The sequence below is a fragment of the Poecilia reticulata genome, chromosome 13, assembly GCF_904066995.2.
Source record: "Poecilia reticulata chromosome 13, P_reticulata-male-v2, whole genome shotgun sequence".
Taxonomy (NCBI): domain Eukaryota; kingdom Metazoa; phylum Chordata; class Actinopteri; order Cyprinodontiformes; family Poeciliidae; genus Poecilia; species Poecilia reticulata.
Window position 1 is genome coordinate 24,234,029 of NC_088842.1, and position 13,155 is coordinate 24,247,183.

The 13,155-nt window shown below is 36.5% G+C and overlaps 1 protein-coding gene across 1 annotated transcript in view; it reads right to left on the bottom strand.

Annotated features, from left to right (window-relative positions):
- The window catches only part of LOC103474907 (solute carrier family 12 member 9), a 63,394-nt gene that overhangs the window by 17,634 nt on the left and 32,605 nt on the right, over nucleotides 1–13,155 (bottom strand). Inside the window, exon 9 of the mRNA XM_008426179.3 lies at nucleotides 4,688–4,812. Within this exon, the coding sequence (XP_008424401.2) occupies nucleotides 4,688–4,812 (125 nt within the window). The remainder of the gene's footprint in view (nucleotides 1–4,687; nucleotides 4,813–13,155) is intronic.

Sequence of the window (13,155 nt, forward strand, 5' to 3'; positions counted from 1 at the left end):
GCACACAGTTCTGTACATCCAAAGCACCAAAGCAAATGTTGGCTTTATTCTCTCATACTAACTTAGAAGTGTTTCACTGTTGGAGAAAACTATTATTTCCTGGCAGCCTGGCTCTGATCGTTCGTGATAACAGAAGTTACTCTAACTTTGGAGACTAAAGCAAAATTTTTTAACTTCCCAGAAAAACCAATCACCCACGAACATTTCAGGTGTAAATGCATGGGTGTTTGTTTTTCATAAAGATGGGTAGATAACAGGGAATGTTTTCTCTTCAATACAGAATAAACAACGCATTTCATGACTGTATGAATTGTAGAATTTGAAGAGACAAGCGTGTATACCACAGTTCTTACACTAATACTGAGGTGATGCTAATGACAGAACAGTATTGAGAATGTCGTTTTTAGGTTTTACGAAGGAAAAAAAAAGTTGCAGAAATCTCAAACTGTATTTTAAAATCTGCATTGTTTAAGTAAAAGCAGTTGAAATTCATGCACCAATAGAAAACTCAGAATCAGATGCTAACAGCTAATACTTAGCCAGTAGCAGTATACTCACTTGCAACAAAGATGACTGCACATTAAAAATACCTTAAATACTGAACTGCAGAGCTATATAAAAAGAGCAAAGGGCAAATTGAGTGAATATATAGTACTTTTTAAGTTATACCGACTACTTAAATAGATTTACACCATAGCAACATTCACCCCCAATAACTCACACTCACTAGTGTTGTAACCTTGAGAGAGAAAGCAGACCAATATAAATAACGTTTTCATTGACTTTTTGCTCTTTTTGCAGTTTAATAGTATGTTCCTCAAAATGATCACCGATTTTGTTCCAAAATAAACTGTACACTATTCTTCCTTAACATTCGATCAATTCTTAATAGATTATTAAATGTGAATACATAGGTAATGAGTGTAGCTTGACAACTGTACAAATCACAGTTGATAATAAATGTCCTTTTTTCATTACCTTTACAGATTCAGACCAAAAATTTTACTTGGGGGCCCCTCCGGTGGCCCCAATTCTGGCCTCATAGTGCCGCTTCTTTTAAACACTTTTTGGACCTCTTAGTTTTGTATTATTCATGATGTTCATTGAGTTTTGTATGAATTTATAATTCATGCAAGAAAAAGTGTTCTATCAGAACATAAAGGAAGATAGAAAGATAGTGTCATAAACAAACACATTTAAAAAATGACCAATTAAAATATTATTTGGTTTCTATGGGAAATGTCATGAATAAAATGCTAAGTACAGCAGTCAGAACAGATTACTTGATACAGATAATGGCAGCAGTCAGTACAGTCTCTCTTTTATTGTGAAAAGCATTATTAAAAGAGAATAACAGATTAACAAAATAAAATCCACAGTTTGCACTATTGTTTTACAAACAGCACACACCAAAATAGGCCATTATTTTTAAAAAGTTGTGACAAACAACTTCTACATTAGGGACTAAAGCATGACTGTGGATGAATAGGATTCTTTTTGAGCAAAGTAAGGGAGGTAACTGTTTAAGTCCTAGAAAATGATGAGCAAAAATCCATGTATAATGAGCTTCAAAGGACAGACCAGTGACTCCTGTGCTGATATTACCAGACGTGGAAATCTGACAATGAGAATAATTAGGCTCATGAACCATCCATTACATATGACCAGATTTATAGGTCATTTCTTTGTTCAGTGACAGTCATTCTGGCATGTTATTTTGTTAGTGTGAGGATGAAACCATTGTTATTAGGGTATCCGTGCGTATTCAATGCTCCAGCCCTGCTTCACTGCTTCAGGTATACATCAGAATAAGGCATTTACTGAACTGTCAGCCTAGTTTATTCATGCAGAACCGGCATGGCTGTACTTTCACTAATCCAATAAAAATTTTGACAATGCACCTGAACTGCCATTTCATCATGAAATAATTCAAAAGAGCCAGACAAAATTGGTTCTGCTGCATTACATCACTGGATGCTCCTACAGTTGTGCAATGTAAATATGACCATATTTAGTATGCAGGCACACAGACACACAAGTAATAAAGCACAGTGGAAGACAGAGACACAAAAATCTATTCATTTTTCATGTTCAACATAGTTTAAATAAATATCTTCAGAAGTTGGTTATTTCATTTAGCATTTGCTCTGGAAGCTGAGAGCAAAACAGATCGTTTTTTTTTTAATAGCTTTTAAGAAAATAGACACTGCAGGAGAAATTGTATAGCAGTTTTGGACCAGACTTCTGAAAGGAATATTGCAATAACTAATCAAAAGTGATGAGCTCCTTTATATTTGCTAAGTGGCAATGTTTACTTTAGAAAAAAACTAAACATATCCACTAAAAATACTTGTCTTAGTTTATGGGTATATTTTGCATCCTTTTTTTCTCAGAAGTTAATTAAGCCAGGAGGTGGCGTTGGAAACATCTTACAGGTGAGTCTTTCCCTTCAGGTAAGTTATAAAAAAAAAGAAAAAAAAAGAAAAAAAAAAGAAAATAATTAAAAAGCAAAAGGTCAGAAAATCAGCAGGATGGATATTTCAGGTGTAGAAGTTGGCTTTATGCCACTAGTTGAGTTTCCATTGACCAAAATTAGAGTTAAAAAAGTAAATTTGCTTACTAACTAAACACGCCAACTGCGCTAGAATGACAGTTTTTCAGTTCAATCCAAATTTGTGTGTCTTGCAAAATTGCAATAGAATTACTTTTTTGCATCAGGACAATTTACATACAGCAGCAAAGCTCCTATTTGTAGGCTTTTGTGTCTTTGGACATTGCACAGTTAATTCCACCAGAGGTCTCAGAGCGTAAAAAGTTGAGCTTGTTATTTAAAAGTACTTTATTCATAACTCTTGTAAAACTGGCAGCTACAATTTCCCAAAAAGCCACATATGTAGTTACTCCCAAGTATAAGGGTATTGTCACTTGAATGTCTGAATAAGATACCGACATCTCCTCTGATGGCATACATCTTACATATCTGATGTAAATGTTTACATCCTTCGCCACCATGATTTTTAATAACTTATCACTTTAACAAGCTTATTCACGTGGGATTTTAATTCCATTTTTTATTTAATGGAAAAACCACAATTGTGAAATTGTGCTTTTTCCGTCATTAGCAGAACACTTAAAAAGTTTTGTGCATTTGTAATGGAAACACAGCTACTGTAGACGGTGATAACATAAAAGGTGTTGATGCAACTGAAGATAATAATGAGAGAAATAAACATATTGAAAACTGTAAAGATCTCCAGACCAGATGGACCAACATGAACACCATGATGGTGACCCCATCTTTGCTAAACGTTCACAATACCACTGAATAATTAACGACCAATCAATTTGTGATCATATGACACCTCTGGTTGGGAAGATCATAACATCAAGGCTCTGTTGGAGGGTCTGTCAGCTAAACGTGGTGACATATTTCTGCACATTGAATCAATATGCTTTATGTAATTTTTTGGATAAAACCTATTAGTTTATAAAATACACTAAGTAGATGCTTGATCTCACATTTTTTAACCTAACAGTCATCACTTGGAAGCTGAAACATCTGAAAAATTTCACTGATATGGTAAGTTCTTTCAGTTTATTAAAAGCTTATTTAAGCATGTGTGAAACACTTCGTTGTATAACATGCTCATTTTAAAGCTGTAAGTAAAATGTACATGTGAAAATACATAAACAGAATCAATGAATGTTGGTTGTAAATGTTTTCTATCTGGGTAAATTATTATTTCTGTCAAGAATCATCACAATTTGATCAGAAAATCTCTTCACAGGTATTAATAATAATTGATAATCACTATTATTGAGTATACCTCATATAGCTTGTTGCTATTCTAGATGTTTGTATTTAGCAAGTAGTCCTTCGTGTTGTTTAGGATCCTTTAAGCATCTCCCTATTTCAAGAAGATCATTTGAGCTGCAGCCTGCTGATGTGTCTGCGATAACAGAAGCTTAAGTGTCGTTAACATGCACTGCAACTCATTTCTGAGTATTGCCGCAGAAGAATATCTAACTCTTAAACCAGCACTGGATGCAATCTGTCAGAACAATAAAGCAACATGTGATGTTTATACTATTTCATTCCTCCATTACAAATAAAACTCAAGTGGTTTAAATATTTCCTGCAAGAAGAAGTCGCCTCTGGATAAACCTTATGCTTGCTGGATTGAGGAGGATATTTTCTACACAACAACATCAGCAGCTGACAGGGAGATGTGAAATGACTCATAAAAAGGTGTGTAGTGAATCAAATTCCAAACTCTGGCTGTGCCGTAATATCATCCAGTCACATAAACCTCCACCATGTCCACAGGTAATCTGAGCGATGCAAGAGAATATTATCAGCGAGCTCTTATAAATCAGGATCACTGCAAGTGACCAAGGAATAGGAATTCACTTGTACACACAAACACTGTAAAGTTTAATCTCTGAGCATCGCCACGCGTCGTTACCCCCACATCTAGCTCAGGTCTCACCCTCAGTCGGTTTATTGTTAGTCCCTGTTCTCCATTGGGCTGTAAGCACTGGTCAGTTTTATGTTTTTTAATTAGTATACCATCACTGTAGCAGCATCTAGCAGGCAAACAACCTCTCCCACACACAGATATAAAATGTCAGAGTATAAGAAAAAACAAAAAACAAATTGGGGTGTGTGTCTGTTATGTATGGGTACCTGAAATTAGGTGCAGAGGCCCATTCCAGGGCGAGACAAGCCAAGTCCACGGCGGCATACACCAGCAGGAAAAAAATGGTCACAATGCTGGCGATGGTGTTGAGCTTTCCTGAAAACAGCACCAGCTACAGAGAAAGGAAGGACAAAACAACATTGAGGGGAAAATCAGGAAGGGAGGATTAACATTTAGAAACAGAAACATCATTTCCATGTTAAAATAAAATACAAACATTTAGCGTTAAATTTTATGTGGGACTGGAGTGAAAAAGTCATTATGCTAATCCTTTTGAAGGATGTTTAAAAGCCTGTTAAAATTTGCCTCTGAATATCTATTAAACTGTTCCTTTTTTTTTCTTACTTTGACCAAATATGAGAAATGTGCATTTTTTTAGCAGTTTTATAAACATATGCCCTCACGAAAACAGATAAATTAAATCTTGTACTTCATTACTAAAAGGATACACTAAACAAGAGCTACATACACTAACTACCACTGATGTTCCTCTAAATCAGAGTCCAAAAATGAATTGTTGGATCCCAATTTATTTTAGCAAAACATTGATAATCAAATGTGCTAATAAAAGGCCTTGTGACTGGAAGGAGTTGATGTTTAACTTGAACTCTTTGATCCATCAGTTGCTGGTAAGAAACTTAAAACCAAATCTTATTTCAGATCAGTGAACATACTAAACAAATATTCTAACAGGCTGTGCTCATAACACGTTTGGTGTTCCTCATTGAAAAGGCTTGAAGTTAGCCATTTTCAGCATCAGGTTGTTAATATTTCAGGCTGAGGGACAGCGAGAAAGAGCAAGACTTTCAGTATGCAAGAAAGATTTTACCAAGAACAGCAAAGCTGCTCTGTTTCAGACATTGGAGCTGTACAAATTCAGAGTTAAGGTAAGGATCTACTTCATGTGTCTCTACTCCAACAAACTGAAAGATTTTTTTTAGTAATGCTAGCTGTGCTAATCACCAACATTAGATGATAATTTAAGATGTCATCAAATCATTTATCCTTATTTTAAAATAAAAATAAGGATATCTACTAGTATATCTGGTAGATATACTAGATATTTTTTAGTATATCTACTAAAAAATAATTAATGATAACTTGCAGCAGAGAGGCGAATAAAACAAACAGCTGTTGCTCTGTATTTTATTGCAGTTCTTAAAGGAAAATTGGGATCAAGCTTAAATTTATTCAACAAGTCGTTTCTTCAGACATTTATTGGTGTTTTAAGTTCAGTTATGTTGCACTTGTCAGTTGGTGGTTACCATAGCAACCAGTAACTGACAGCTACCCATTATAGAGAAAGGAGCTGATATTAAATGTTAACATATATTTTAGAACAAAATTTGATAGTATGCAATGTTTCACGAGTAATTTTGCTATGTTTTGTATACATTTTTAACTGTTATTAATGCTATCCATTTTAGCTATGTTTAATTTTACAAATGTTATCTGCTGCTAACTGCTATTAACTGCTGATAACTGCTCAATGAGAGCTATTGCTTAGTAGTTTGTTTGTTTTTTTTATTTTTATTTTTCTATTTAATGTGTAGGGGCAGAAGCTGCTGGATTAATGTTAACCACCAACTCAATTTCCTGTTTGTTAGAATAAATACAGTGAACCTGAATGTGTCTGCCGTGATGTCAACCTACTGGACCAGAGACTAACAAAGAAGGGTTACAAAAAGACTCCTAAATGAACCCTTTTCAGCCAGAGCAAAATTTCTTGAAAAAGCACATTACAGAAAACCAAATGTTTGATAGAGTTAAAACTACTTATAATCACCTGGTTACACCTTGGTTAATTTTGGTCATCACATCAGGCATACATCATGTCAGGAGTAACACACTTTTAAAAATGCATGTTATTGCATTTTGCCAGGGGGTGTGGGCGGCTTGTAAGAACCACAGGGTGCAGTGGCTCCACTGAGGAACCAACTGATTGAGGCAAAGGTTCACTTTTAATTAAGATGGTATCTAAGCTGCTGCTGGGCTACATGAACTCAGCTATGTTAGCTGTGACAGCTGCGTGACAGCACAGGCAAGTTTGGTCCCTTGTTATTTAAATTCAAAGCAGCTCATTTGGAGGGAGAGTTGTACATCTAATGAGACTTGCTGCATAAGACTGGAGGTGCAGAAGCTTTGTTCTGAAGATGACCATGATATGAGTACTGCTCCCTGCCATGTCCACTGATATCAAAAGGTGTGAACATAGCTAAGCACAATTTACCCTTAGCTACTCCAGAGGTACAAAGAAAAGAGTAAAACCTAGTTTAAGCCAGATGTAATTCTTGTAAGATGTTGGTAATTTAAATTGTAAGGATAGATGATGCAGTTTTAAAAGAAAATACACAGAGCTGCTGAATAAATGCTTGTAACATTAGCAAAGAGTTTATGAAGCCCAATCAAATGCAAATTCAAAATGCAGCTTTCAGATCTGGACAACGAATGAATATGCAAAGATGCCATGCCGATAGCCATGCAGATTTATACTCAGATATATATTTTTTAAATATTTTTTGCTTAACTGTAGAGTTTCAGCTATAATTAAAAAGATAACTTGGAGACACAATGTTGTACCACAGAAGATGAGGTTAAGCAGTCAATATTTTTCAAGGACTGCTGTCCTTTACATTTGACCCAAAAACAATTGGGTTCTACCACTAAATTAAAAAAAGATTGATGGGGTCATTAGGAAGGGAAAATGGGTGTGCCTGATGGGAGTGAAAAGTGGCAAATAACAAAAATAAATGTAGCATACCTGCTTTGAACACAAGTTTCATAGCCACAAAAATCTCTCAGAACCCCCAGCTTTCATACGGAGTGGGGCGTATTTATTTATTTATTTATTTAATCTAAATCCTGTCTGCTTCATGTGTGTGTAGAATTCTCAACCAGTCCGTTCCTCAGCCGATAAAGATCTTGGTTCGCTTATCACTGAACTATTCTGAAAGTTTTCCAGAACCTTCAACAGCTGGAATGTTACAAAACACAACTAAATTATTTTGTTCTACACCTTCCAAGTCCTGTATTCTGTCCTTACTCCTAGATCCCAGTTGGACTGGTAAGCTACGCACACACACACACACACGCGCACGCACGCACGCACGCACGCATATAAACACACATTTTCTCCTGATAAAAAAAAACATGCCTTAAATCCAAACAACAAACATAAGTATTAAGGAATGAAATAGTTATTCCGTCAAATGCCAAGCCTCCAAGCATGTGCTTTGTTTTTATTTATCTTGGTTTTGTTTTTATAACTGTAAAAAAAAATAACATTGACGTCACAGTATTGAGTCTTCAAAGTTAGCATAATCCACATGCAAGTAATTAACAGCAAAATCTCTCTTTAGTTTAAGCTCAAATATTTTACTGTGTTTTTGCTGGAGTTTAGATTGCATGTGATTCAAAAACATTTAATTCTAGTTTATTGGACTAACATTTTCATTGCTGTCGATTAGCCTCTAGATTCCTCTCTCATTTTCTGTGTGTTGTTAATTGCTGCTAATTGCATGTTTTTTGTTTTTGAAAGTCCTGAATAAATTAAGTTTGACTGAATGATTGAAACTAAAGCACAACGGGATCTAAAGAGTAAACAAAAACGGAACGTCAGCTCGAGTCAATTATTCACAGACACTCTAGGTTTAATGCTGTACTCAGACATTTGGAGAATTTTCATTAGCATAAAAATCAGGTAGACCCATCAAAGTAATTTAGTGTGTTCACTGTGCGATTGAAACTCATTACAAACATTGAGCTGTATTTCTGGCTGTGGCATTAACACGTTCAAATTTAACAAACGGGACATTTCCCATCGTGACGAGCCACCCTGGTGGTGTGTAAATCTCAGCGGGGGGTCGACTGTACTGAGCTCTGTGGGCTTTCCGTAATAAAGTGTGCTTTCTTTATCTGCATACAAGCTGCAGTGGCTGATCCCACAGAACAGAACGATAACTGCTGCACTGTGCACACACAGAGCAGAAGCTTTCTCTCCAATTATCATGTGTTTTATGACTGGCTGTTAAGAAGCTCCACTGAGTGGGAGCATATTTCTCTGAGCTCAAGGGCATGTTGTTGGTGTTTACAGAGTGGAGAGGAATCCAAAAGCAAGCCGAAGACTAACTTTGTAACTATGACGCTGAGGTAATAAGAAAAGGAGAGAACGGAGGACTGCTAATGACAGGAAGTTGAGATTAATGTTGTCACAATGACAGGTGGCTAGAAAAAGATAGAAACTGTCTTGGGATGAGCAGCAGGAGGAGCGAGTAGAGAAAAGGGGGGAAACATGTGAGGGAAAGGAGACGGAAAGAAAAATGAAAATGAGAAAGTGAGCAAGAGAACATCCTGACCTCTGGCAGTCAAAGTTAGTGGGTGTTTCTCCAGTACCCCCCTGGGAGCCCGCTCTACCAGAGCATTAATTAGCCATTAACTTAAACACAGGCTAGCAGAGACGACTGCTGTGACTCTACACCGGCTGTGAGGTGTGCAAGTGTGCGCGCGAGCATGATAAATCACTGTAGGAATTATTTAAGCTTTGAATCTGAGGGATATTTTACTGGAAAGCAACACGCACAAACAGTCATGCATTTCACTAAAGTACATCTGTGCTCCAACATTTTGAATGCAACAAAGTGAGAAGAAACTGGTCAGAAAAGCTCATGTGAAACAGTTTGGGCAGCCATCATACATATTTCAACAACTGATGGTTCCGCTGTTGGAGCATATGATCAAAAATAAAATCAACAGCAGCTTTAATGTTAATGTTTTAATACCTAAAAAATTGCAGTAATGAGTGACTAAGCTGCAAATAAGGGTGTAAAACAACCTTCTGGCAAAAGCTTAAGCTTAAGTAAATATTTATTCACCAGCTTGAGTTTAAATTGACTGGCATGAGGGCAGTAAGAGCTTCTAGTAGTTGGTCTAACAACTGAAAAGTTGGAGGTTGCCTCTTCCTCCTGTGGGCCTCCTTTGGAGTTTGTTTTTTGTAGCACTGCTCCAGTGACTACAAGCATTTTTTTTTACATTAAACATGGATTCTAAATCAGCTTTAAATGTATGTTGTTTTTTTTTTAAAGTTATTAAGGTTAGCAAAATATGACATGACTAACACACACCTTTTAACCGAGTACTTGAATAAAGCGGTCAATCAACAGACCCCAAAATGTAAAGGTGCTGCTTTTTATTAGCAGAGCAAATCACCTATGTTAATAACCAAACGGGACAGTAAACACGTTGAATTTGCTCCCCTTGATGAAATCAAGACACTATACATAACATGCAACTCTCAACTAAACAACGGATATGCTAAATATCTAACTTATTAATTTTTTTTTTTTTGTTGAAAATGTGGCAACTAATTTGTGGAGCAATGTGAAATTTATTTGCACAAAAATATTTTGCAAATCGTTGTATTCTGTTTTTATTTATGTTTTACACGATGTCTCAACTTCAATTGGGGTTTCATCTCTCCATCTCTCCAAACCTGGCTGTCTGGACTGTAAGGGAGCACAAAGCAAGAGACCTTTAGAGGTGGAAGAAAGTTTTAGTCTCCAATCAGAAGAAATTATTTTAGGTAGACAGTCCTTATGGCTTCCAATGTTACTGCCATGACCAGGAGTTCCCACTGGAGATGTTTTTATGATCTAGAATCTATGTTTGCACAAAATTTTAGTTCCCACAGAGCCATTGGGGAAAACTCGAGTCAACCATGCCTACATTGATTTTTGAAGTAATCAACCAGGACGGTGGGACTAATCAGTGCCGAGTCCTTTTTTTTTTTTTTTTCCTTTCAATCTTTTAGTTCTGATTTGTTTTGTATGGCACAAACGTGATTGGATGATAAATAGTCGGTTTGAGCCCTAATGTCATTTTCAATCATTTCCCTGCTCTCCTTTCTGTCGCTTCCAGTTTATTTTCAAGCTCAACTGGTCATAATCTAGCTGCAAAAATATAAATGTGTATTTTCCCTGAGTTTAAAGGTTTTGCTGACCAATGTATTCTGAAGGTGAAATGGCTCTGTTCTTATTTAGCTAAGATTGCATCAATATGTTAGCAAAATAACATATTGATGCAATCAATATGTTAAAAAAAAGTACGTTTTTTTTTACTTTTTGATGATATATTAGGAACATATGTATACTGTTGAAATACGGTAAGAAGAGATATCAGTTAAAGTCCCTTGTAACTATAGTCTGTGGTGATCTGGATCGAGTGGGAGCGAGAGCGAGTCATGGCCACTAGCGACACGGTTCAGACATCTAATGAGAACACATCCCTGAGAAACGGTTAACAGCGTGTCCAACTGGGTGGAGATCACACTCAGAATACACTTAAGCACAGTCTGAGTGTGATTCCGGGACCTCAACGCTGAGGTGCTGAAGAGGTTAGAAAGGAGGAGTGCTTTTCTTAGCTCCTTGTTATTGCATCCTTGACCCATGAAGAGCAGCAGGGAATGAGTGGATCAGTGAAGACGACTTGAATTTACATGAAGTCAGAGGAGCTGTGAGAGGAAAGTCATTTACATACAGCTGCAAATAAATAGGGGCAAATTTCCATGAACCTCGTGCATTGTTGTGTAGATCATTTATCAGCAGCGCAGCGGTTTCCCTGTTTTTATCTATAAAGTTTTGACACCGAATTACATTTTTTCTAGGCATGACAAAACGGCTAGCTGGGATTAACAAAGTGCTACAAGAACAGATTTCTTTAAATGCAATACTGCAAATCCAATGTTGTGCAGTCAGGAAGGGTCTAAACAAAAACAACCTTATCCTCTCTAATCTCTTCTTGTACGTCTCATTTTTCTTTTGTCCTACTTTTTTTCTTTTTTTTTTTTCTTTTTCTGAGAACTATAATAACAGAAGGCGCCCTCCTCTTTCTTTCCAATTCTGCATTGTCCAAGTGTTCAAAGCCAGATTACAATCAGACTTTTGTCATCAGTTAATCATCCTTATAGTGGAGGAAGACAGAGAGAGAAAGAGGACGAGAGCAAATGATCTCTGATGGCGGCAACGACACAGCCAACGATTTCCATCTAATTGCTTCTCCTCGGATTCTAGAGAGTGGCGAGGGTTGAGGAGAAGAGGATAAGAGGGCCACAGACAGTGAGAAAAAGAGAGGGTGCCAATAATGACAAGCCATTCAGCCTCTAACACTCACCTCTGATAATAATGGTTTAGTCAGGGCTATTTGCCCGTATGATCCTCCGCCTCCTCTTCATCTCTATCCTTACCCTCCTGTCCTTTGCCAATATTTTCCTCCTCAGTTCAAATTGACCCCCCCCCCCTTTAACATGTGATATATGAACACCACCACAAGGTGTTCCAGCTGTTCCTTTCAAATGTGCTCTAATAATATTCCTGGGTTTGCGCAGCGATTTGTGTTTAAGTTATGAAACTTTATCTCCAGCTTGCTATTTTGTGATATTGGCAAGGTTAGCCTACTGCAAGTTTCACTGGGTTAAATGCAAGAATTTATAGGGGCTTTCAGGGCCATTATGATTACAATTTAAGACCTGTGTAATAATAAAAAAAATAAATAATGGCTATAATTATTTAATGACATCAGCAATAAGAATAACATTTTACAACCTAAATTGGGGTTATTCAGTTCTGGAAAATTAACAAATTATTTTACTTCTAGGTTATCACATCCTTCTTACACTCTATGGCAAAGCTCCAGCTCATGATTGCTCAGCACAAACTACTATAAATCCACATTTTAATGGCATATATATGATCAAGGAATTGGTAGTGAATATTGAAATAAAAAATGTTTCTAATTATAATTTATTTTAAGCCAGTTTCAGAAAATGGATTTTTAAACAGATAAATTTCGTTCCACAAGCTTTATTACTCATCAGGGCGTTGGTTGTTTAAGTACAACAACCAACTTCCCATCCGAACTGCAACATATGGAGCAAAAATTGCACTTGGTTATTATGTATTAGGGAAATGTTTCTGTAAATTAGTGAGAGTCACCATATTTTGTAATCGGATTACAAGGTTGGACCATTTGTAAACTGTCCAATATCAAAATCTAAATTTTACACAAACTAAATTTGTGGTTGAAATTGTAAGTTCAGATTTATGAAACATTTGAACCAAACTATGAACTATGCTAAAGAAACAACGCAATGATTCGGCGTGGTCACTTACAGCTAATAACTTCTCCAATGACTATTCAAGAGATATAATAGAACAAAAACTAAACCTAAGGTTAATCAGGTCTACAAAATGTATGAAATTACATTACAGGAGCGAATACAGAAATCAAACTGCTACTGTTCAACTGTTGTCCAATCTGAAGCAAAAGGCTTGGTCTGTAAGAAGAGAGGGTCTCTGATCTCCAGTGCTGAAAACCTTCTGACAAGACTTCACGCCACAAACAACAGGAGTTTGGGCTGATTTTCACACTCTATCCTGGCTACCTTTCATTTATTCGCCAGAAA